The sequence below is a fragment of the Herpailurus yagouaroundi genome, unplaced genomic scaffold, assembly GCF_014898765.1.
Source record: "Herpailurus yagouaroundi ecotype Mexico unplaced genomic scaffold, PumYag 140, whole genome shotgun sequence".
Lineage (NCBI taxonomy): Eukaryota > Metazoa > Chordata > Mammalia > Carnivora > Felidae > Herpailurus > Herpailurus yagouaroundi.
This window is the reverse complement of record NW_024412395.1, coordinates 83,860,298-83,887,534: the sequence shown is the minus strand read 5'-3', so window position 1 is coordinate 83,887,534 and position 27,237 is coordinate 83,860,298. Positions and strand designations below refer to the sequence as shown.

General features: G+C 37.6%; 1 protein-coding gene across 1 annotated transcript in view; it reads right to left on the bottom strand.

Annotated features, from left to right (window-relative positions):
• The window catches only part of PARD3B (par-3 family cell polarity regulator beta), a 1,026,938-nt gene that overhangs the window by 344,643 nt on the left and 655,058 nt on the right, over positions 1-27,237 (bottom strand). The window contains exon 27 of the mRNA XM_040474679.1: positions 11,084-11,128. Within this exon, the coding sequence (XP_040330613.1) occupies positions 11,084-11,128 (45 nt within the window). The remainder of the gene's footprint in view (positions 1-11,083; positions 11,129-27,237) is intronic.

The window sequence follows — 27,237 nt, the reverse complement described above, 5'->3', positions numbered from 1 at the left end:
CATTTATACTTAAGTACATGCAATTTTCACCGTTTGTTGCTACTAAGCCGTAAGCACCTTAGTGGTCAAATCTGTATTCTACACGACTTTGTATCTGTAGTACCTGGCACAGTGTGTGACACATGGAAGGCATTCATTAAATACTGGTTTAATAAATGAGTTATCTTTGGTTACTCCCCTTTATGTGGTAGATAATCAGATTCTGCCCGTATAAGAAAAGGTGGGCTGTGGGATTATTAATGATGTAAAGGAGCCACAACTACTGATCAAAGGAGATTGAACACAGCCTGAGGGAGACCTTGGGGGCTGACCAGCTATGGAACAGAAGTGTGAGTTAAACCAAAATAGACTGAGAGTAGTCAAATAATATAAAAGCAGAGCCTAAAGACACCTGAAGTTACATAAGAGGTTAAACTTCTCTCCCAGAAGAGACCCTTGCCTGAGGGTGGTAGGGAAAGTTTCTCAGGAGAGTTCAGCTGAAGCTCTGAGGTGTGAAAGAGCAAGATAAGGTCTGATGACGAAAGAGAGTATCTCTGTGAGTCTGGAACATGCATGATGAGGCCGATGGGTCAAGTGGCAAGAGACAAGCCTGGAAGGGCAGGCCATGAGAAGGTGATGGAGGGCATGATATGACTTGCTACAGATGCTGAAATTCGTTGCTGCCACAGAGCCTAAATACACGAATGAACGAGTGTCTCATAAGTAGGCAATACTCTTCTTGAAATCCTCATTGGGGCACCTGGGTGGCTCAGTTGGTTAAGCGTGTGACTTCGGCCAAGGTCATGATCTCGCGAATCGTGAGTTCCAGCCGCACGTCGGGCTCTGTGCTGACAGCTCGGAGCCTGGAGCCCGATTCAGATTCTCTGTCTCCTTCTCTCTCTTCCCCTCCCTGCTCATGCTCTGTCTCTCTCCGTCTCTCAAAAATAAATAAATGTTCAAAAAAAAATGAAATACACATTTTTAATGCTTTTCTTTCTTGCCTGCATAAAGCAATTTTCATTCATGAACCTCAAATGTGTATGCATATAAATACACACAATTCATCTAATATAAAGTCATACTGACATTATCAAAATCAATATACACTAAGTGATTCTCACTATTAGTTGGCAATTTATCAGATATTAAAGACAAAATCTAGGCTTTGGCATATTATATTATGCAACATAGATTCAGTGGTCTATCACGCAGGAGCTCATCTTCAAATTTCCCAGGTTGGGTCTTAAACCTGTCCTTGCAATACACCCATTGGCTGATTTTTAGTGAGAAAACTTAAGAATTAAAGCCATTGCTAGAATGACCACATAGGCATTCAGTTAACACTGGCAGACTAGATTTTTTCACCAAAGTTGAAAATAAAAGGTCTTACAAGCAGGTAGCTTACAATCCCTCCAGGTCATCGGAGTCAGAGAGTCTCCGTCTTTTTCTCCACAACAAATTTACACATAAAACCCTTTCCTTAGAAGAGTGATTTTAAATTCTAGATCTCAATGTAAACTTTCCTAAAATAATGCTGTAGGAACTGAAAAGCCTTATAGCTCTTTCCGACTATGCTGTTCACGAGGGGCTGCCATTATTTAAAGCTGGTAAGCATTTTCCAGTGATGTTATTGAAATAGTTTCATTGCAAAAAAGTTCACTGAAGACATCCTAAAGCTAACCATAAGGGAAAGAGGATGGAAGCAAGGCTCATATTGTAGGTTCAGATTTATAGGTACTATGTTTTTAGAGACTGTGATTTGCTTTTGCCCACAGTACATCCAAATTCATACAGTAACTGTCTGACTAATGATGGCATTTTTGTGTACTTTTTATGTGTCCTTCTGTTTTCTGTGGCTCCTACTATTGCTCCTTGCCGGTTGCAGAGCTAATCCAAAGTTGGGTACAGATAGCTCAGCCCATAGTACAGTTCTGATGTCAAACATTCACTTTGTATTTATCAACCATCATGTAATCAGCTAATAACATTTTTCGCCGCAGATGTTCATTCTAGCATTTAGAAACACTATTAGAATTGTCAGTTCCAAACCACTGTTTCTAAATGTACAAGACACATATTCCCCATGGATGGTGAAGTTTGAGAGTTCAGCCACATTTGAAGAACTTGACATATATAGAAATACGCTCTTCTCCTTGTAAAATTACTTTTCGCTTGTTCAAACAACTCAAAACATTTTAGAAACTGTAAATTTTCTAAATCAGCACACACTTAAGCATACTAAATTTTATCTCCAAAGACAGACTGTCATATTCTGAACAACAAGGGAGACAGGATAACAAAGAATTTTGTTATTGAGAATTTTGTAATGTAAATATTAATATTTAAGGGGCATAGGGAAAAATAAGTACCAAAATATACCACATCAACAAATGTGCACTGGTGCTCAATAAAATAATTTGTCCTGTGCATGCATATGCATATATATGTATATATATATATATATACACATATATATATATGAAAAAGAAATATAACACAATTAAAGTAAAAAATGTAATAAAGAGCAACTATAAATAAACACAGATTTTGTGACAGTCTGTGTAAATTTGGAATGAAACATGAAATTTTGATTAGAGAAGCATATTCAATTCTGGTGGGTTTCAATGTCAGAAGCTTAAAGGAAAAATGACTAGTCTTGTGCCAAATTAGTCTTTCTGTTACCCATGCTGAATTTGGGGAAATTTTGAGAAGTTTAATGATAGTTTAGGTTATTAAATCAGGCAAAACTGGTAGCAATGATATTTGAATTCATAAAGCAAGAGATTGCTGAAATGTAGGTTGACAGATCTGAGCCTCAGTTCTGTCATTGACCAGCTGGGCCTTTGGTGCGGGTGACTTTCCTTCTCTAGGCCTCAATCTACCCTTTAAAAAACTTGACATACTAGAGATATATACTGCTCCACTTGGTTTTAACATTCTATTATTCCACCACAAATGGAGACTTGAAAATCTAACTGAAAGAGATAAATTGCATTTTAATTCAGGGAACAACTGTAGCTCATCTGCAACCCAACCCTTGAATGTAGCATGCACATGCATGTGTAAATATATTTCTTCATAGCTGTCTATTCAATTTTGCTTCGATGGCTTAAACACATTTCAACATAGGTTACCTACTATCTAAAGTGTTTCGCATATTCTTGGCCAGCTATGACCAGCCCTGTAATGCCACCATGTAGACTTGGACACCATCGGGAAGATGAGACCGTTAACAGCATTTGTTTGTTTGTTTGTTTGTTTGTTTGTTTATTTATTTATTTGAGATAGAGAGAGAGGGAGAGGCAGAGAGACAGAGAGAAAGGGAGGGAGGGAGGTGGGGGAGAGGGGGAGAGAGAGAGAGAGAGAGAGAGAGAGAGAGAGAGGAAGAGAATTCTAAGCAGGCTCCACACTCAGCATGGAGCCTGACACAGGGCTCCATCTTACGACTGTGGGATCATGACCTGAACTGAAACCAAGACTCAGACTGTTAACTGACTGAACCACCCAGGGACCCAAGACAATCAACAACCTTAATTTCTCAACCCCACTACCTACAAATTTATCTATGCTACATACACTTTGCTACTTACATATGCTACTTTCCCTATAATCTTGGCTCATCCTCTTCAAGGCCAACTGCTCTAAAACCACAGTCTTAATCCTATGCCTTTAACACTTTCCTCTTTCTTATTTCTTCATTCTCTCACAGCATCTCTTTCCTCTCAGTCTACAAACATGGTTCGGTGTTTCTTGTTGATAACAAAGAGTAGAAGAATCAAAACAACTTAACTTCTCTAGATACATCTCTTTTCTTTCTCTTAATGTTAACTTTCTGGAAAGATCACCTGTGCTTCTTTCTACCTCCCATTGCTCCTCAAGGCATGCCACTTTATTCTCTCTTGTCTGTCAAAACTCCCTCTCTGCTCTCTTGTCTGTCAAAACTCCCTCCACTGAAATGATAACTAATGGCCATCTCTCAATTTCCAAACCTAGTGCAACTTGGGCATCTTCTCAAAACTTCTCTAACCTTGGGACCATTTCCTCCTGGAAATGTTCACCTCCTTTTTCTTCAGAGATATTATCTGTTTATAGGATATAATTCATCTAGGCCATCACTGAGTCTAAACTGACCAAAGCCTTCACTGAAAAGTGAAGATCAATCCTCTTGGCAACTGCAAAACTATCAAAACAAACCGGGCCCATCACATCTGCCATCCTCAGTCATTTCCCAAGAGGAGAAACCCCTGGTCATCCATTGCCCTCTGGGCTGCCACCTTACACCACTCTGGCCATATTCCCATGTGATTCATGGTCCCACTCTCCCCTCCATCCCAGACTCCTCCATTTGCCTTCTTGAGTTCCCACTATCCTTCTATGGTTGACAAGATGCTGTTCGCTTTCAACCTGTTCTCTAAAAATTTCCCTGCCTTAGTTGAAATCTACCTCTCCACTAAGAAATCTACTTCCCTTACAACCCTCATTCTCACCCATATCATGCTGGTCAGGGTTGGGAGGGGGCCCAATGACGTCTTTACTTCTCATTTCCACTTTCAAGTACAATAGTCACCTATGCGCATATAAAATCCCTACTCCTTCCCAGCTCATACCACCCTGCCATACTTCCCTCTACTCCTGCCTCTCATTCTACTCTACTACCTTCACTCTCATGTGACTTAATACTCCACAGCTCTGGCACATATGGGTTTCCTCTCTATCTACCCTATTTCCATCTTATCATTCTTGTTATCAAAAATACTTTCCTAAGCAAACCACTGTTCCAAGGAGAATAAGAGGCATGCATAAAACCAGGGCCTACACTGTAGGTTGGAGCTAAGCCCAGCGAAACACTTCTGAGATCAGCAATTCCCAGCCCACATGAAGATAGGTGATCAAGAAACGTTTGCTGTTGACTTTGTCATGCAGCATAGTTATAGCAATAGCTGGATGATACACCGAGAATCAAATTGGATCTTCTTCCTCACTCACCAAGTTTAATTAAAAAACCCTCACAAACTCAAAGCTCTATTTCCTAAATATGTTTAATTTCCTTTCCATTTCCACTGTGATTCACTTGAACTTATGTCCACACCATCTCTTATGTGGACTCTTGCAACGGTCTCTTAATTATTGTCCTTGACTTTTTGTTTTTCTTTTTGTCCTTCAAGTCACCACAGCAAAGTAATAGTAGTAAAATATAAAACTCGCCAATCCCCTTCTTTAATAGGTTTCAATTCTCTGAGCCTGTAGGATAACATTCACATTTTTCCATTTGATAAGAATTCTGCATGATCTAATCTCTGCTTACTGGCTCAACCTTGTATCTGTTACTCTCCACTTTGCATTTGTGACACACTGAAATCCTTATAGTTTCATGAACATACCACGATGTTTCAAATTGTCATAACTTTCCATATGCTTGAAATGTGTTAGCTTATTGACCTTTTTTATTTCTCAAACTTCTATTTATCTTTCAGATCCTGCCATGGAAGCATTTCCTTACTGAAACATGACAGCCATCCCCCAATCCCAAGCAGAATCAAGCAATATTTCCTGTGAGACTTCTGCATTGTACTCTTTAGCACAGACGTACCAAACCAATATTTAATTAGGCATTTATATGTCTTTTTCCCCTACCATTTCATAAAAAAAATTTTCTAAGACAGAGACCATGTCTTATGTCATTTCCTATCTCAGGTACTTGATATAACACCTGTCACAGAATGGGCACTTAATAAACATGAGTAGAACTGAAATAATTAATTTTGAAATTTGATTTGTAAAAATATGTAGACTCTATCTACTCATGAAATTCAGAGATGCACACACCTGCACCATATCTGAGTAGCAAAGACTCTAACCGCATTTCTAAGAAGGCTGACAGATTTATTTCTAATTCCATTTGATTCATTGAATTTTAGAGACCAGACTATTCAGTAACCTTTTACAACATAGGAAATACCAGAGTCGCTTCATAATCAAGTTTGTATAGGAAGAATCCTATATATATATTGCTATTTTTTAATAACATCCTGAATCCCATGGAAAGGTAAACCAAGCTGGAGGATGTGAGAATGTATATATTTCTCATGATGAAAGTTATATTTAACCAACATAACAAATGACCAAAGCTTAGAAATTACCTAATGAAGATTTTTGTCCAAAACTATAGCCATATAGTGTTACCTTAACCAACTAATGAGGAAAGAAACAGAGTTTAAGTCCACTACCTACTGACTCTAAGATTTAGGTCCTTATCAACAATAACAATAAAAAGCCATGAAAAGCAGTATCCAATTAAGACTCACGAAAAATGACCATAGCTGGTATTCCAAATTTTAAATGCATACTTTAATTTAGATAGTCTATAAAAGTATGAAATACTAAGACTCAACAAAATATATGAAATGCCACTAAATAACACATTGCTCTTGTATTAAAGGGACTATCTCATCACCTTTTGCTTTTAAGAGCTCTACTCTAGCTCTTTGGAAAGATCTAGAGATTTCTTTGGCCACATTTGAACATTCGAAATATAAAGTTTACACACAATGCATTTAGAACAGAATGTAAGGTCTGCCAAGTTGGCGACCTGCAGATTAAACTTTTGGCCTTTGCCTTAAGGATACGTGTCACATGCACATTTGCTATAATTTATACACAATACATGCACATCACATGCATATTTTCTTATCCATTTCTTAACTTGGCCTAACTTTCATATAAATATGTTATAAATACAAATAATTTATATCTACATACACGCATACACACATGTAGGGAAACAGAGGCAAAAATGATCAGATCAGATGTCTCTCCCATGCTCGCTGAGTTACAATAGTCTGTTAGAGAAATTATACTTATGGTATTCCTTGTTCAGCTGGAGTTTACCAAAGGTAAGCAAGCCATTCATGGGCTATCTTGATGTGTGTGTCATGTCTTCCAACTAGAACTGTATTCTTCTCAGTTCCTGGGACTGAAGTGTTAGGCACATGCTGGTGGAAAATCAACTGGCCAGAGCACAGGCTTTACCGCACGGTATCTGGGTTCATAACCTAACCCATACTAGTTACCGGCTGAGAGAGCAAGTATTTAAATGCCCTGAGCTTCAGCCTCCTTACCAGTAAAATGTAAGATATCAAATACTTACTGGCTTCAAGGCACCTATACAGAGATATCCCCTTAGACTGTTAATGAATATTTGCTCATTAATTGATAAACTTATCTCAGAGAAGGTCTGGACTTACTGCCAACCGTTACTTCTACAGACTTGCCTGTTTTACAGCTATATAGACAGGTGTTTGAGAATGTAAGAAATTAAAATAGAAATAGGAAAGCTTTTTAGTCCATTTTGCTAATTAATATGTCAGAGCTCATAAAGAAGAACTCATCGGCTTTCTTCAGTACTGCATCATCTTAAAGAGCTGGGTCAGCAAAGATCTCCGCAGACAGTCAATACATATTAAAACAGTTCCAAGCAGTAAATCAAAACAAAAAAAAAAAATTAAGACAGAGTAAAAAAAAAAGTAAAATTTATAAGTCCTTTCTGTCGGAATGTTGAGGAGCATTAAACTATCAGTTTAGGTGTCAGCTCAGAATGTAGGGCGCAGGGAAGGAAAGATTGCCTTCTCAGACATAGTTTACGAGACTGTGTACAGTCAAAATTAAGGTATAATTTAAAAAAAAGCTACGCCAAACTTGATGTCATTTTCTTCGGATTCTAATGTTCCTTAGAGTATTTAAATCATCAAAAAAAAAATGGTTTTCATTGCTTTTGCTGAAGTTTCTTTAACCGTCTGCATTTACTAACATTTGGGTTCCGTCAGAATTCAATGAACAAGATAAGGGGAAAAGTGAAAGACACCTTTTTGACTTTTAAGGCTCTCTGAAACTTGTGATTTTTCTTAAAGGAACCAATTACAAGGCATTTTGTTCTTAATCTGTCTGAGATGTATCACCATTCCATAGACATTGACACCTCTTATACATGGAGGAAGACCATACAAGATCAACCACAGAATCATCCTGCCAGCTTCCTAGCTAAGGTCAGAAATACATGCACTCAGGGGAAACCCCTGAGGCAAAATGCAGAAAAAATCTCAAGAATACTGAATTGAATCCAGAAGGAGTGAGGGCACACTACATTTTGGGCCAAAAATGTTAGAATGATTTATCTTACCTGAGCCTTTGACTTGATCAGAGTTCTGAAGAATCAACCATTTAAAGCTTAAGCCCGGGAAAGGATGCCAAAAATATTGTCACAAATTTGGGAGGTACCCAAGGCAGACCAACAGATGGAACTTGGCACGAAATGGCTCTCTACACTCTCCGTAGCTGACTCAGAGGAAATTTTAACTCCAATGAATTTATTAAAATGTTGAATATCATCCCAAATAAGAGGATGGATGATAGATTTAGGGCAGCACATACAATTTAATTTAACTTCCTGATGGTCTTGGATAGTATGAGAGCTGCCCACATTTCTATAATTAAAAAGAGACACAGGGAGATACTCTCTCTTTTTAGCAAAAGAGATAATCACCTTTTTTACTTAAATATGCTGGAGAAAAAGATTTAAGGGAGAGAAAGGTGAAACAAAAAGACACCAAATGATCTCTTTAAACACTGGCGAGACAAGTATGATCATGGAACATTAGACATTATAATCCAACTAGTAACTTGCTTAGCGGTCACAGACTGTAGCAGAATGAGACTTCAGTTATACATTAGGTGCATTTTGAAAATGATTTTGTAACTGAAAGACATTACCAGAATCAAAAGGACCCTTAATCTTTCACTGTCACTGCCACGACCGCCACCAAAGCGTCCCCAGAAACTGCTCTGCATGCATGTGGCACACACAGGGGAGCGGCATTTTACGCGAGGAATGAGTTTTTGAGGATCACTATACATTCAAGACCAATTTTCCAAAGGAAATAAATGTAAAAAGTGGGGGAGGTTATATTCTTGGAGGATATAAATTTATAACCTTAGTTGCAGATTTTCCTTTAATGTGGCTTTGTATTTTCTCAGAACTGTGTCTAATGTTTTAGAGTCCGTCTTAATGTTAGAGACATTAACTGTCTCACTTAATCTAACTCTAGACTGAATAGTATTAGGCGATTGCTTCTCTGCTGTGTTTTCTCTGTTTTCTGGTTGTTCTCAGCATTTGCACTGATGTCACAGATGGCCAATGAAAAGCTCAGTGATGCTGTGAGAGGGCACACGAGTACTCAGAAGTGTAAAATAGTGAATGTTGTATGAGCAACTCATTAGTGACCAGAAATCTTTAAAACACCCAATGTATTTAAGCATCATGGTTCACACGGTCTAAAGACTGTTGGTACTATTTTTATCAACCAGCTGGAGTAAAGCTGCCATGTGGAGCTTACAATTAACCTACCTGACAGATTTTAAATTATGCCACTTTTGTCATTTCTTTTTTAATTTGGAAGTTATTTCAAGTTTTGAACTTAGGGTAATTCTTTATTAATATGTTTTATATCATACTATACAAAGACATATTCCATTTACTAAAATACTGTAGCAATTTACTACATTGCAATTTATTAAATTCAATTTACTAAAATACTGAATTACTAAGATGTTCTCATTTAAAAAGAGTGGCAGTGACTTTTAGTTACTGGCTAACAGGAATTTTTTAGGAAATTAAGTAAGATCAGAGTAAGATTTGATTTTCTGGAAAAAAGCCAGGAAGTTTATTTGCTCATTTTCAAAAACCAAACTGATAAAGTCTTAAAAATTGATTCTTTTTTTTTTTTTTTTTTTTACCTTGAAGCCTACCCCAGTACATAAAAAGGCTTTAATCTTCAAGGGTTAATATGTGTAACAAAGCTCACTACAGCAGTACCATTTAGGATGCATTTAAGGTGAAAGTAATACAGGCCATCCTTGGGGTTCCTTGGTCATGAGAACTTCGTTTTCAGGCTCCTAAAAACACTTGTAGTAGTCGAGGATTTAATGGGCAAGGATGATGGGGAAAAGCAGCATGTTGCAGTTTATCACTTCCACAAAAATCTTTTCTTTCACAGTGATCTAACCTCTTAGGCTCTTTATTAGGAGGAGCAGAAAAGAAAACAATCTAAGAGTTGTGAACCAGCCCTTCCCTGCTGTTATCACAAGAGAATATGGAGAAAGAGGAAAAGAAACAAAAAATCATAATCTTGCCCTGGAACATGATAGAAGTAATGAAGCATCAAGGCCACTTACTGCTGGAAACATAATTAGCACATAAATGCAGGAGACACTCTGTGACAGGAAAGACTTCTTTGTTTCAGAAACAGGGTTGGGGGGGGCATGTCAACAAATTGTAACCCTTCTGTTATTTGAAGTGGCAAGCCTAAGAGTAAAATGGACACTTTCTCCCAGATAATGCACCCGTAGAGGAAAGGGATCTCACTGTAGTATTTGCTAGCTTAGTAGCTTTAAGTGTTTTCAACTAACGTGAAAAAGCAAGGATGAAGGGCATAGAGACAGAAGCAGGCCACTTGCTAATGAAGGGAAAGTTTGGATTTTTGCCATGAAGGTATCACATACATAACAGAGAAAGATCCAGAAGACCCTTAGGGATCCCTGTGGACTTCCTGTAGAACCTCTAAGGAAGGTTCATTCATTCCTCAGTCAAAAGAAAGGTAAGATAGCCATCTGGGGTGTGATCCCCTTTGATGACAAGCAAAAATATTATTCCTTTTTGAGGGCAGAGAAATGATGACACTTTTCTTATTCTGGAGCTCTTTGTAACGTGCAACTCATCACAGGAAAGAGTTTCAAACTTCCTTGGATTTTCCTTACAATTTGTTGTTTTAAGTGTTCAGCTGGCTAACAGGTTTAAGAGTTTGGGTTTTAAAATTATTAGTTTTTGGAAACCTTTATTCTTTCCTCTCAAACATTTTGAGTCAGCATACGTTATGCCACTACACACACAGCCAGGCAATAATTCATCTTTGTGGAAGTCGGAGACATCTCATGTATTAATTAGCAAGCCTTTCAGTGACGAGTGGATGGAAATAAGTTCCAACTGCTACTCAAACGCAGCCAGCAATTTCCAGGAAGGAGGATGTAAAGTCAGCTATGAGGAGTTTCTTACCCGATTTGTGATCAGCCAATGAGTGGACTTTGCTTTCATCTGGCACTGAGAAGAAATAAAAGAGACAAGGATCAGGACTGCTTGTAAATCAGCCATTTTTTGAGCAATAAATTGATATAGATTCATAAGTTAAGTCCTTTACTGGAAAAATTTTGAGGAAAAAAAGTGTTCCCCAGACTACCTGGGGCAGCTCATTTCTACTGATAGATATTTCAAAGGCAGCTATGAAGAAATATATATACACATTAGATCATTTATGAATATAATTTCACTTCCTTTTAATTTTCAGTACTCTCAGCTCTTTTAACTGGGCTATGGTTTTCATGCCTGCACAAGGAGAAATTAAACTCAAGGGCCTAGAGATGTATAATATATAATAAAATTCTTTGAGTGTAATACCTATACACACACACACACACACACACACACACACACACACACAATACTCCAGGACTGGACTTCTATATCTGGTCAAAATGGAGTAAAAGGAAACAGATTTACAACCCCTCTTGAAAAAAAAATTAAATACATAAAACATGAAACAATGGCAATTAAGATTTTAGATGTTAGGCAGCAGGGACAGAAAACAAGTGAGGTGAATCTACACTTGTTCTAGCTTATCTTCTGGAGAAAGTTTCCAGGCTGTGGTATAGGGAGGGAAACACAGCGGAGCTCAGTGAGCACCCAGTCTAAGGACTTCGAGCTGGATGTCCAGGGAAGCTAAGGTAGGTGTAGTTTGCTGGCAGAGAACTGGAGAGTATACAGAACTCTTTCTGAGATCTGCAGAGAATCGCCTCACGTCTCCAGTTGAATACTGATGATTACACACATGTGAGGAAACTACCCACGACCCGGAAAAGAACCACCCAAAAGTATAACAGGAAAAGTGTCGCAAGTTCACACAGAGCTGGGAATAGTATCTATTCCCAATAGCCAGAGTAAAAAGCTTCATAATTGAGGGCCATCAGTTAGAATATGAAGAAAAGCCTTGTTTCAGTAGTGAAAAAACAATTAACCCCAGATAACATAGCTCTGGTGAAATGCATACATTTTTGAAAGACACAAATTACCAAAGCTTATGTAGGAAGAAATATATAAGCTGAAAGACCCTATAGTTTTTCTGTTTGTTTTTAATGAATTTGTAGCTGGAACATTCCCATATAAAAAACTCTAGACCCAGATGGTTTCACTGATGAATTCTACCAAACACTTAAGGAAGAAGTCACACTAATTCTATAGAAATTCTTTCAGAAAATTCAGAGGAGGGGATATTTCTCAACTCATTCTACGAGGCTGGTTTGATGTTGAGACTAGCACCAGACAATGACATTATATGAAAGCTATTACCTAGTATCCCTAAAAAACATAGATGCCAACGTCTTAATCCTTAAGCACGTCTGCATGGGTTATCACTTCAATATTCAGCAACAGTTGTTCATTATTTTCTACGTGCCATTGACCAAGTTAGTCTATAAAAATCTGGTGTTCAAGGACTGAGCAAGGTGAACTGAACTTTGCTGACAACGTTTTTCCTAACACTAGACTGGTGTCAGAGGAGTGCATGTCTCCTCCCTTTGCCTACACCATGAAGTCATACTTCACCAACCCAGTCACATATGTAGATCTTCCTGCTCCCACCTAGCTCTCCTTATCTAAGCTATGACTTTATTTTTTAGATAACAACACTACATGTCTGCAATTTTCCTAGTATTAACTTCTTAAAAATCTTTGAGACTTTTCTTTGTATTTCTAGTTAGAGATGTCCGTCCATATTCCTCAGGTTCCAATTGTGTGCCAAATTCTAGCTTTCTCAGGTTAAAAAAAAAACTTGCAGTGGAATCTACAGTATAAAAATATTGGAAAATGACCATAATTAAAAAACAATACTACTAGTGGCTAATACTAATTGAGCACTTGTAATATGTAGCTTCTGTCCTATGCACTTTATAGCTAATAACTCATTCAACCCCAACAGCGACCTGTAAAGACAGGTATTATTATTATCCTTTATTATTGTACTTTACAGATAAAGAAACTGAGGCATACTTCACAAATGAAAGATCTAGAACTAAAATACTGCACTCTTAGCCATTTTACTATATTTGTGATAAGTCACAGAAGAGTTTGTTATATTCTTTGAATATGAGTAGCATGAATGTAAGAAAACATTTTATAAACACTTATATGTTAGGAAACTAGTATCCTTTATATTTGAATATACGTTATTAATAGAAGTCTTTCTGTGGTGAGAAATATCAACAAGTGTTAGCTGTAATTTTCTTTAACATGTTTGGAAATTTGAAGTTCTAATGGGTTCAAGCTAACATATTCATCCCCATTTCACAAATGAGATACCATCAGAGTTAAAATCCAGACTTGGAAACTTGCTAGTCAAATGCAATTTGTTATAACTCCCCGAGCCTCAATCTCATCATATATGAAATGAAGATAATATTGGGGCATCTGGGTGGCTCAGTCAGTTAAGCATATGACTTCAGCTTAGGTCATGATACCACGGTTCATGAGTTCCAGCCCCATGTTGGGCTGTGCTGACAGCTAAGAGCCTGTAGACGGCTTTGGATTCTGTGTCTCCCTCTCTCTCTGCCCCTCCCCTGCTCATGCTCTGTCTCTCAAAAATGAATAAATGTTAAAAAAAAAAACCATTTAAAATGAAAATAATACTGTTTCCTCCAAAGTCTTAAAGTGAAGATTGTATGTGTAAATTTATGCAAGGTACTTAGAAGATCATATAGTAAGTGCTTAATAAATGTAGACTACCATCAGCATTATTAACAGGGACCTAAATAGAAAGGCAGTCTAACATGATAGCTAATAATGAGATAGATGTGGGTTGTATTTCAGCTTTACCAGGCAAGTTACCAAGTTCTTTTCAACCTTACTATCCTTGTGTGAAAAAATTAGATAAAAACACTACACAAGGAGTTGTGGGACTAAATGAAAAAGAAAATGCACAAAAACACCTAGCACAGTTGAAGGTACTTATTTCTCAATAAATGAAAACTTTTGATACGTGAAAATTGTGAGAGTGGTAGCAGTTGTGAATTTGATGGTGGTATTTAGGATTTCATGTACCTGGGATTATAAAGGACTAGAGGTGAAAATATTTGAGAGAATACTATGCCTTCAGGCAGGCACTTCGAAGCGTTATCTCCATGGATGATCCCACGTCTACAGCAGGTCTTATCTCTCAGTTTACCTGTCTCTAGTTCATCGTGTAGTGTAAAAAAAGGCAAAGGAAATATAGCACTCAGACAATATAGCCTTATTATGTAGAGTTACTCTGAAAAAGGGATTCATACAAAGATAGGATTTTGTTATTTTGCTTTTGTCTTATTTTGATAGACATAAGTTATCCCATTAAATCTAAGCCAACTTAAGTATTGCACATTCCTCAGCCATATTAGGTTAAACATGGTACTTCCTTACTTTTTGACTGCACACTCTATTATTCTTAGTGGGAATACTTATCATTATTTTAATTGACAATTTGAAATTCTTTAGAACACTATTTCAAAAAACAGTATAGAAAATCCAAATGGGTGATAGGCATAAAAATTAGGGGTCTTTCTCCAAAATATTCAGTGACACAGATGTCTATCTTTAGGATAGAAGATAAATGAATAAACATAATAGAAAAGAGAGGGGACTGTAATGACTTAATTAATAGAATACACTTTATTTAAAAGGTTAAATTGGGAACAATCATCTTCTATGCACACGCTTAGTGCTGGGAAGTGATTTAAATAATAGTAGCAAATGAGAAAATGAGGTAAAATTACACACACTACCACTACTTTTTTTTTTAAATGACAAGTGTTATAATTAATACTCAACTTCCTTTATAACTCACGTTACCTTAGAACTACTATAAAGTTATCTCTGGGGGGCTGGAGCTTAAGTCTAGTCATTTCACTGCATAATATTTGGATAGCACAGCAATTGGAATGGTAGCAGTATGAATATGACAGGTGTGTCATATTCAGACGCAACCTTATTTACAAGAGGTTGAAAAATGAGTGGGCTGGGTGTGGTAAAGGTCTTCCATTCCGAAATGGTGAGGCACCAAAAGCACCAAGTGAGAGAGTGTTGATGGATCAAGAGTCACAGTTTCTTGTTCTGGTTCTGATGATGGATTTTTTTCTTTCTTTGGTTTGTTCATTCCTTCTTTTTAGTTTCCAGAACCTATTGTATTCCCTTTTTCATCCTTCAGTTTTACCCAAGGACAGGTACTACTTGCTCTTGATTACTTAAAGGGATATTACAGTAATCAAAGCGACATCAGTGAAATGCTGGGACCTTCTGAAGATGAAATTCATGGCCATTCTTATTGTAACTGTTATTAAATACTTAGAGAACACTGTGACTTGCTCTTTTTTTCCCTGAATTTATTTAGATAATGGGATTTCTATACTGAGCTCATGCTTCCTGGCCTTCAACTCAAGACTGACGGACACTGATTTAATTCTTGTAAAGTGCTTCATAAGCAGGACACTCTTTGGTTTGGATGTTGGTTAATTCCCTGGTGCATCCTCGGGTTCAGGAAGACTTACTTGAGAAACACAGCAACCTGATGGCCCATGTTTCTAGTTATCTTGGTTGTAGCCCTCTGAAGCTAGTTAGAACTGCTCAACATTTAATGGCACCTTTTTACAAACTGTGGATAAACACACAGAGTCTTTTGACTCCACCAGGATCATTGTTAGAATTGAGAGAAATCATAAACCAAAAAAATATGGGGAGAAAAATCTGTGAAAAAGATGGCACCCTGAGAGCTTATTAGAGACAAACATTAAAGTGCTTATAATACATACATTGGCTTCCCAGTAGGATACATTTATGTTAATACGGTGATCACTTAAAATATTTTATTCTTTTGTCAAGCCTTCTCATACACTTCAAATGCATTCTCACTGGGGGAAAACAATCCCCTTGCTTATTGATAGCATTTGATACACATTCTATAACATAAGTGACTATTAGGGACTGCACTTGCTTAATAAAAATTTGCAGAACAGTGGCAGATTTGGTGAGTTAATGGGCCCCATATGCTCTACTTATGCTGACAGAAGACAGTGTATTGCTAACATGCACAAATCTCTTCAGATAAAAACTGCCATCAGCTACAGTTACTCTTTTTGAGAATGCCAACACTATGTCATGAATGGGAAGATGCAAATGTGTTCAGATTCCCACTACTTCATACTGAGATACTTTGATGCAAAGCAGCACTCTAAAATATGATTCAGTGCATGTCTTTCATGCACAGAACTCTGTTTCATTTAATTTTTACTTCCATATCGTTGACATAGTAGAGATTGCAGTTTTGAAGGTGATGTTTGGTGCAATAAAAATCTATCTTCTAATGAGGCCATAAATACTTCTCTTTGGGTAGTTTGCTAGGAAACTAAATACCAAGTAATTCCTTGATGGTTAATAAACTTGTTTCCAAGACCTATTCCTTCAAAACTTAAAAAAAAATGATGTGGTTGCCAATATTAAGTATCAATTTTCTTCTCTTTAACAGATCAATTTCTGTGCCACTGATTGATTTCCAGAATTTCTGAGAAATACAAACCTATTTCAAGTTGTAAATTAAGTTCTCTTCTTAGTAACCATAAACTATTACTGCATTAATTTATTGTGTTTTCTTATGTCAATGGCTATTTGGCATATAATGCTTCTCCTTGGGGAGACTTTCTTCTGAGTTTTCAGTACTATGAATTCTTAAGTGTTGAAAAAATTCTTCCACTTCTTGAAACAAATAAAAACTACAAAGCAAACAAATGAAACAAGGCTTTTGCTGAAAAGAGGGTTAGGGAATTAGCACAAGATGATGATACAAATGTTTATCTCCCCATCTCTCTTGGGCAAGTCTCCTCTAAAGCACCATGTTCATCTCTGGATGTGCTCTCTGACAATATGCTAATTTGAACTCAACAGCTGAAGTGTTCTTCTAATACTATAGGGTAGCCCCAGCCACTGTGCCTCAGGATAAAAATGAGGGACCCCCTCCCTCAGTTATCCAATTTTTCATATCTTCACAACTTTTCAGTGATCTCTTTAGAATTCCCTTTCTTCCTCCACGAATCTTAGAAGATCTTAAGTCGAAGGTTAGGAAAAGTCCAACACTTTTCATATGTTCTTACACTCTTGTCGTGATCTCATCAAGAACATTGGAAAAATCACTGGGGCGCCTGGGTGGCACAGTCGGTTAAGCGTCCGACTTCAGCTCAGGTCATGATCTCGCGGTCCGGGAGTTCGAGCCCCGCGTCAGGCTCTGGGCTGATGGCTCAGAGCCTGGAGCCTGTTTCCGATTCTGTGTCTCCCTCTCTCTCTGCCCCTCCCCCGTTCATGCTCTGTCTCTCTGTCCCAAAAATAAATAAACGTTGAAAAAAAAAAAAAAAGAACATTGGAAAAATCAAATCATTCCTTCATAAATTTGCTAATTCATTTGTTTTGAATGCATTCAATAAACCCTGTCTTTTCCAAAAACAGTCAGATACTCAATGCTGGGGTCTAATGAGAAGATGCAAATAAATAATACATTGATATGGTACAATGAAGTAACTAGTATAATAAAGGAAGGATAAGCTTTAGGAATATGGTAGAAGGTTAGACAGACATGAAGATTCAGAAAAGTAAATAAAGGTTTCAGGCGGCTGAATATTCAAACCAATTGGTCTGTTTGACAACTTTTAGCATCGGGGGCATCTTTACTAGTGATGGCTAGGGAGTAGCATGAAAAGAGTTGAGAAGCTGAAGCTTTGATGTCAAAGGGACCTGGATTGAGACACTACTTACATGCATGGCTATGGACTAATTACTTAGTCTTTTCAAGCTTACTGAACTCATTTGTAAAATGCAGATAATGCTCCCTACCTTCAGTATGGGGCCACTTAGAGGATGGCAAAAACTTATCATAAAATCTAGCAGGAGCAGTTGGTCACAAATGGGTTCTGATTTTCTTTCACACCCCACTGCTTTTGCTAGGTTCTCTGAACTCTGGCACAGAAGAAGTATGTATCTGAACAGGCGGTGCAACTTCATACATCTATACAATGTACAAATAGCACATAAAATTCCTTCCGAATCATAATGAAAATTCATTCATTCTCCTGCTCTGCAAACATCCTTTAAATTCCACTTAAATGTCACCTGCTCCAAGTCATCTTCTTAGGCCTCCAGGCTGAGGTTAGGGACCAAAAGTTATAAATTTCTCAATTATTTCAAATAATTGAGAAATGTATGGGTCCATTGTCCTCTAAAGTATGAGCACCTTAAGGGAGGTATATGGCTTGTTTTTCCTTGTTAGCTTAGAATCACGTTTAGCACTTTTACTCACTAATGCTTGCTGAGTGAATGGATGCAGCATATGTAAGAGTAAAGGAAGCAGCAATTTGAATAGGCCCCTTTATCCCAGGGCTCTAGACTAATGGTTGGGACATATGTTTAATTGTGGTGTATATATGGTTAAATGAATGTTGAAACACACACATGTATAAACCTAGTAAAATTCCTGTGGTGCAATTTGCAGACATGTTCCTGGCAAGCAAAGGGTAGGAAAAGGTGACTGGAGTCAAATTCTTGGACTGGTCTAGATAAAACCCAAAACATGGTAAAACTGTTTGGAACAAATACAAATTCACTTATATTTTAAGTGGTGAAGTGTGGGAAAAAAAATATAATTGATAGACTAGGCATACCTCATTGTCCTTCTCTAATAAACGAGCTCTATGTAATTGACCACTGGGGTTTTAGTGCTTCTGTATTTAGTTTTTGGTTTCCCGGCACTAATCTCACTGCGGCTCTTTCACATGGTAATGACACTTAAAAGAGCAGTTCATTCTGTTTACAGGAAATATTACATTTCCAAAAAACCCTGGAATACTTGGTATAGAGGATACTCTTTTCAATACACAGAATGTGATGAGTTTCCAAAGCAGCAGAGTAAATAGAGGTCTGTTACATGACAGTTTCAGAAGCAAAAACCCCACTAGCATTTAAAGTTGCTTTTATTAGGGGCGCCTGGGTGGCGCAGTCGGTTAAGCATCCGACTTCAGCCAGGTCACGATCTCGCAGTCCGTGAGTTCGGGCCCCGCGTCGGGCTCTGGGCTGATGGCTCAGAGCCTGGAGCCTGTTTCCGATTCTGTGTCTCCCTCTCTCTCTGCCCCTCCCCTGTTCATGCTCTGTCTCTCTCTGTCCCAAAAATAAATAAACGTTGAAAAAAAAATTAAAAAAAAAATAAAGTTGCTTTTATTAAACATTGCATTAAACTGTCTATAATATATGCATAAAATATAAAGGACAACAAAAAACAGACACTGTGTTTCAGCTTCTAGGTTTAAGAATATTATTTTACCTTTGAAATCCATGGGAGCTCACGTCAATCTTCTTCCCTTTCCTCCTTACTCAAAGGTAAGCACAATCCTAAATTTTGCGTTTTATCATTTTTCTCCTTTCTTCATAACTGTACCACAAGTTTGTTCCCAAATAACATTCTTTAATTTTTTATCTTTCATTCTATCAAATACTTTTTCTGTATCTACTGATGTGATCATGTTTGTGTTTTAATCTCTTAATATGTGACTTGTATTGATTTATTTCACATGGTAGGCCAAACCTGCATTCCTGAAATAAATTCCACTTGATCCTGCTCTTTTTTATATATTGTTGGGTTCAAGTTGCTCGATTTTATAACATAGTTTTGTACCAATTCATGAAGGATATCAAGGTAAAGGGTTTTTTTTTGTTGTTGTTGTTTGTATTCTAATGCTCTTTTCTGGTTTTTGTATTACAGTAATGCCAGCTTCATAGACTGAGTTGGGGAAGTACTCTCTCTTTATTTGGAAGTGTTTCTATAGAATTCATATTATCTCCTCCTACCATTGTTTAGTAAAATGCACCAGTAAAGTCATCTGGACCTAAAGTTTTCTTTGTGGGAAAGTATTTACCTGTTGTTCAATTTCTTTAATAGCTATAGGGCTATTTAAACTATTTCTTCTAGTGAGTTTGATAGTTTATCTCCCTCAAGTGATTTGTCCATTTCATCTTAGTTGTCAAATTTGCTGTTCATAATAGTGCCGTAATATTCTTTTATTATCTGCAGAATCCATAGTGATATCCCCTCTCAGTCCTGATAATGTTCACATGTCTTATTTTATCCTTATCATTCTTGTTAACGAGGCATTTTTGTTGACCTTTAAAACCTAAATTTTGGTTTCACTGATTTTCTCAAAAATTTTTTTTCCAGTTCATTAATTTCTACTCTTTTATGATTTCCTTTCTTAGGCTTAATTTGGGTTGAATTTACTCATCTTTTTCTATTTTCTTAAGTAAAAGCTGAGATCATTGATTTGAGACCTTTCTCCTTGCTCTAATATTGTTCAGCTTTATAAATCTCCTTAGTGGCATCCCACAACGTTTTTGTTTCACAGATTTTGATACAGTGTTTTCATTTTCATTCAGTTCAAATACTTTCTAATTTTTTCTCTTACTTTCTTTCTTGTTCTATGTGTTACTGACAAATGTTATTTCCAAATATTTGTAGATTTTCCAGAGTTCTGTTTTTGAATTTTAATTCCACTACAGTGACAGATTATATGTTGTATGACTCGAGTCCTTTCAAAATGTTTGAGACTTATTTTTTTGTGCTTAGGAATGCAGTGAGATTCTTGGATTTGCATTTCTAGCTTTCATTAAACTGGGGGAAAGTTTGGCTATTATTTACTCATATATTTTTCTCTAATTTGGGGTCTCCAATTGTATGCTCCTTAGGCCATCTTGAAGTTGTCTGTCAGTTCACAGTTCATTGTTCATTTCTGTGTGTCTTTTTTCTCTTTTAGCTTGTGTAGTTCTATCACTATGCCTTCACATTTACTTATCTTGTTTTCTGCAATATCGAATCTGCTATTGATTCCATCCAGTGTATTTTTATCTCACACATTAAAGTTTTCATTTCCAGGTAATTTAAAAAAATACTTTCCATGTCTCTACTTAACATGTTCAATTCTCCCTCAGGTTTTTGAGTGTATAGAACACAGTCAAAATAATTTTTAAATGTGCTTGTCTGCAAATTCTAACATCTGCATCAGTTCTGGTCTTAATGATTTTTTTCACTATGTGTCATATTTCGATAGTTCTTTGCATACATGATAATCTTTTATTGGATACTAGATATGTAAAATTTATCTTGATGTTGGGTTCTTGCTATTTTTATATTCCTTTACATATTTTTATATTTTTGGAATATAGTTGAATTACCTGGAAAGAGTTGATCCTTTTGGGATTTGCTTTTAACATTTTTCTAGGTAGGATCAGAGTACCCTTCACTCTAGGCTGATAATGCTATACTACAGAGGCAATGCCCTTATGCATACCCTATCCGATGTCCTATAGATTTTAAGATTTTTTTTCAATCCTATTGGCGGAAACAGGTACTTTTCTTGGTCCTGTATGAGCACTGGGTACTGTTTCCTGGATATTTGGGGGGAGTTACCTTCCCAGCCTTGGTAATTTCCTCACCTGAATGATCTGATCAGTACTCTGTGTAATACTCAAGACAGAAGCTCTAACTATACCTGGAGTTCATTCCCTGTGCAGATCTCTCTTCTCTGGTACTCAGCACACTATAACCACTTTGCTTTCTCTGGACTCTAAGCTCCATCTCCTCCATGCATGTATTTAAAATAAGACATGAATCTTATAACAAGTTCCATGCTATCGTATTGCTTAATTTCTCTGGAACCAGTAGCAAAATAGTTCCAATATTTAAAAAAAAATGGAAACATCTTTGTCCTTTTTTTGAAACCAGTTTCCTAAATCACAGAAACAATGGCCCTAGGACAACTTGATTAACTGTCATCCAAAATACAACAGGGAGAACACCAAAGTGAGAATGTGATCAGCGACTGACAGCAATATTCCTTGGATGTCTCATTACTCTTACTTTCTCCCGCAAGGGGATATCATGTGATCAATGTTGAAAATACGAATTAAAAAATTTTTGGCATATACGACCAAAGAGAGAATGCAGCTGTGGACTGAAAGGAAACCACATCTAAACTCAGGACTATTCCCCTGTCCAGCGCACATGCTATCATCATGAGCAACTGTCACAAGTCTTCCTTCCAAGAGTCCTTACAACTGGATCCCAGGCTTTTTCCATTCCATAGCTGAACTTTGGCCATTGCCTCAAATTTGCTCTTGACCTACCTCCATCTCCCCAAGTCTACTATACTGATTTGCCACATCCAGTTTGACCTGTTCTAAGTATCACCTTCATTATTTTTCTATCCTACCTCAAAGCTTTCACTAAATTCAACTACCGAGAAAGTAATTTAGTCTCCTTAGCCCTGTATTCAAGGCTTGAACCCTTTACCTTTCTCTTTATCTTTTCCTCTATGCACATTTTACTGAAGTCATATACAGTGATTCCTACTTTCTTCCCATCTGTCTTTACCCCTGTTGGAAATTCATCACGTGTATAAACACACTTCTCCTGGGCCCAGCTCTCCAGGTTAACCTCCTCTTTGTAGAATATTTTCTCCATCTCTGTCTCCCCCAGAAGATACTTTGGCTTTTCCTCCAAGCAAATGTACCACTTTCTACTCTGTATCATGTTGATTTGTAGGTGACTTCAATGAAGGGAAAGATAGTATTTTATTCATCTTTACATAATAAGCCATTACAGATTAAAAAGGTTCTCAAAGATCAGTTGTATGCAATCTTTTTAAAAAAAACTCTATGACAGGGAAAAGACTACATGTGTGAGTTCCCTTTAAAGAAAGTTCTCTGTGATTTCTTGGGATCTACCAGGGATAGATTATTTCTATTACTCAGACTACAAAAATGCTCATTTTTCTTACACCCTTGATAGATATTTCTATTACCATCAAGAAATTGGGGCTGATTAAATCACAGAAAAAAGGGGGCAGAGGCTACCCTATGAGTAACATAATAAACATGATTATCCACTATTAACCAGCAAAACATCACACCTATAATTTCACTAGTTATAAATGTACATTTCCACAAAGTGATTCTATCCTTAACAGGGATAAGGAGGAAAGAACCAAAACTTATTACCAACTTACATGTGTCAAAAATCATGCTAAGCATTTTAACACACGTTATCTTATTAATCCTTACAAATTCTCTGTGAGTTGGGCATTATTATCTCCACTTTACAGAGGAGGGAACTGAGGCTGAGTAGGATTATGTCATAAAGTTAGCAAGTGGGGCAGCTGGAATTTGAAGATTTCCTGATTTCAAAGCACAAATTCCTTCTATTATGTGAGTCTTAGAGGTAAGATTTTGCTAACGGTTTTACCACCAAGTAGTATATATTTCACTAGTCACCACACCTGCTAAGGTGGAATTTCATAACAAACTACACAAAAGAGTACCTGATGTCTCTCAAAAATGGTTGTTGATACTGTCAGAAGACAGGTTAGTCCTAAGTTGTTTTCAGCCTCATACACCTGGAAATTGTTACCAAGGAGAGGTATAGACTATTGTTCCGATGATGTCAGAACAGTGGGAAGGGTAAAAAAAAAAAAAAGACAAATCTAAGGGACATCATAGAGAATTTATTGCTTGGACATAGGAATGAAGCAACAGAAAGGAGCACAGAATCAGGTGTGTGGTCTTGTGACTGAGGGATGCCATAACTGAAGAGAAGATAGAGGGAAGAAAAATGGTGTAGGATCAAGCCACATCTTGAAATAGGAGAAGCAGCATGGAGTGCCCTGGGATTCATATCTCCCTTTCTCACCTCACACTCCTCAACCCCAGCTTTTTAATGCAACTTAAGACAGGAGTTAACTTTTCTGGCAGCTAACATGATCTTACTGTCAATTAAGATCCTGAAGTGCTTTTTCTGTTAACTGCTGTTAAGCCAGGTCTTTGTCCAACAAAGGTCTAGGGAGAGACAATGGTGTGCCAGACATAAGGCTAGGCACTGGGACTGTGGAAGCGAACAAGATAGTCTATGCCTGGAACCAGAAGTGTTTCTATTACGCAACTAATCACAAATAGAGTGAGAGGTATTCGCACATCTTCCCAATCAAAGCTACCTTCAACTTTCACCTGCACAGATTTAATAACCCCCTAACTGATCTTTGAGATTCTGCACTTACTCCCTATAATCTATTTTTCCACAAAGAAGGTAGTAGAATACTTTAAAAATAATAAACAAAACAAAAATCTTATGATGACAGTCCCATGCACGAAGCCTCCCAGTAGCTTCCAATCACATTTAGGAGGAAATCTAAAAACTTATGATTGCCTTTAAGCCCTGCCTTGGCTGGTGTCTCGGGGCCTTTCCCAACCTTATTCTGCACAGCTCTCCCCTTGCTTAGCCTACTTCACCCATTCTGGCCTCTCTGCAGTTCCCCAAACATGCTGAGCAAGTCCTTCAGAGCTCCAGGACATGCTCTTCTCCCTGACTGACTGTCATGCCATTCTACCAGATAGCCATATAGGTTATTGCTCTCCTTCATTCCCATCTCCATATTCATCACATCATCAGAGAGGTCCTTCTGGCCACCTTACCTAAGGCAGGGCTTCCAACTCTAGCTCTCTGTTGCTACTTCCTCATTCTGCTTTAGTTTTCGACAAAGTACTCATGACTGCCTGACATCTTCTCCACTAGAACATAAGCTCTACGTGAACATGGGCTTTGTTTTGTTCACCATTTTGTCCCCAGTGTCTAGAACAGTGCCTGGTACATAGTAGGCACTCAGTAAATATTTGTTGAATTAAAGGAAGATGATTAGGCAACCTCAAAAGTTGAGACTAACCCTCATTCATGGATTGGGTCTTCCTGGGGGCTTTAGGGTGAGTCCTGAAGAGGTAGAGAGAAACATGAAGATGATGTTTGGAAAGAGGCAACATGAAAGCTGCCAAACAGGTTCCACAGAATGCAAAGGTCTTCCGTGGAGCTGGAGCACTCAGTGTGACAGGGAGATGGGTGGGAGACCAGGTGAAGTAGAAAGAAAGGGGTCAGTCGTGAAGGAACCCCAGATCACATTAATGAGTTTTATCTTTAACCTCAAGGCAATGGGATGCTGTTAAGGGCTTTTTAGCAAGGAAGTGACATGATCGGATTTGTGTTTTAAAAAGATCACCCAGACTGTAGCGTGGAAAATGAGCTGGATGGGAGTAGGGCAGATGTGATTTTTTTTTTTGAACCCAAGTACAGGAATTTAAATTTACATTTATCCCTATTAAATTTAATCTTCTGAATTGTAGCTCATCAGTTCTCCCTGTTGAGATCTTTTTGAATCCTGATTCTGTCATCCAATGCATTAGCAAACTGCCGAGCTGTGTGTCACCTACACATCTGACAAGTAAGCTTGCTATATCCAAGTCATGTGCAGGGCTTATGTTACTGAACACCATCCCTACGCTCTTCATGGCACTTCTGCACACGCTTGTGGGAGGGGCAGCTGTGCAGAAACATACACCCCCATCACTCAACATCGTTTCTTCTTGTAAAGTTAACTGGCCAGCCCGGAACTAAACTAGAACCCTCAAAATCTAGTAACCCGAGCTACTCAGGATTTATATGTGCTTTTTTCCTAGAGCTTATGGGCTTTACGCTAAGACAGCAACCCATTTCACTCCTGAATGTATTAATTTTGGCACCTGGTTTCTGGCTGGGGATTGTATAGCTGCTTCTGTTCTTGGCTACAATAAGTGCTATCAAAAGATTTCTCTTCTGGCATGAATTGAAGTATATAATACCGTCTATATTTCTGCCCAGAATTGACTAGCATCTGTTTAATATGCAAACTGTGCAAAACCAGGGCTACTAGTATGTAATAGACTTTGAAAAGTTGTCATCCAGATTCATTGTTTATTAGAGGATATTAACTTTGGAGGTTTATGTGCTGTCTCTTCAACTCAGAGAACACAACCATTCACTTAAATGGGATGCACAAGGTCCGCACACACTCTAGTGAACTGATCTGGTATTTTATACCGACCTATTCGATGAGCTCATTTAAATCAGGCTCCGTTTTTGCAGAACAGATGATTACACATACATATTAAATATCCACTATCTTTTGGGAAGCTGTTGAGGTATATTAAGAATCTTGAACAAGGTTGAGCTAACAGAAAACATTAATAGGAAAAAGAGAAAGTGGAGAGACCCAGAGTCCAAAGTGACTTCACAGGCAGCAATTTTTCAAACTCTTTTCCTTAGGCCAGGGGTTTCTTTGCAAGCCTCAGAGACTGCTGATGAAGGAAGGGGAAAAAGGAAAAGTACTGGGCTGTAACTGCAGTGCATAATCCCATCCTACTGCCTTTCCCTCATCCCCCTACCCCGATTCTTATGTTAAATAAACTTTCTTGCTGTATAAATTTAAAAGAGATTTGGAAAAATGGATTTAAAATTATTGGGGTATGAATTACTCATTTAATAGATATTGACTGATTTTTTAGGAATCCTTGTGAATACCGAGAAATTCTTGTGAATTGGGAAAACATCCCCAAATAACTGTTTTCAAATGTAATGATATTTTTTTTGAATTGTGAATGTAACAATTAGCAAAATTGGCATAGGGTTATACTTCAAGGATTATTCAAACATTTATTAATCTCAAATTTCTGGCTTTATTTTCATACCTCAGAGCCAATAGTTTTTTTCATGTCTTGGATACTTTGGTAGGTTCTGGTAAATCTAGGTTCTAGGCCCTGTGCCTACAGCAACTAACAGAGGAAAAAAATCCTTTCCTGCTTCAACCAGAGAAATTGTTTCAGTAACTTGGAATGTGAAAATATAAACTTAAAACTACTGATTTAGGTCATTAAGAAGAAAAAAAAAACCTCTTTTGTTGTTGTTCCCTCTGGGCATCTCCCTCCTACACGTTGTGCCTTCACTAAATTCTCCACTTTGAAATGGCATCATAATTGTCCCAAACACCTTTGACTCCTTGCCCTATGCTCCAACCTAAATATAACTAGTCAAGCTTGAGCTTGACCATGGGTAGGAAATCAGGTCACTGCTCTCTTACTGCTTTTCTATGGATTATACATTTCTATCAAAGTAGGACTGGAATAATAGTCTCTAAAGATGAAGACCTACGACTCTTAATCTCGGGGCTGTAAGCTTGAGCTCCATGCTGGGT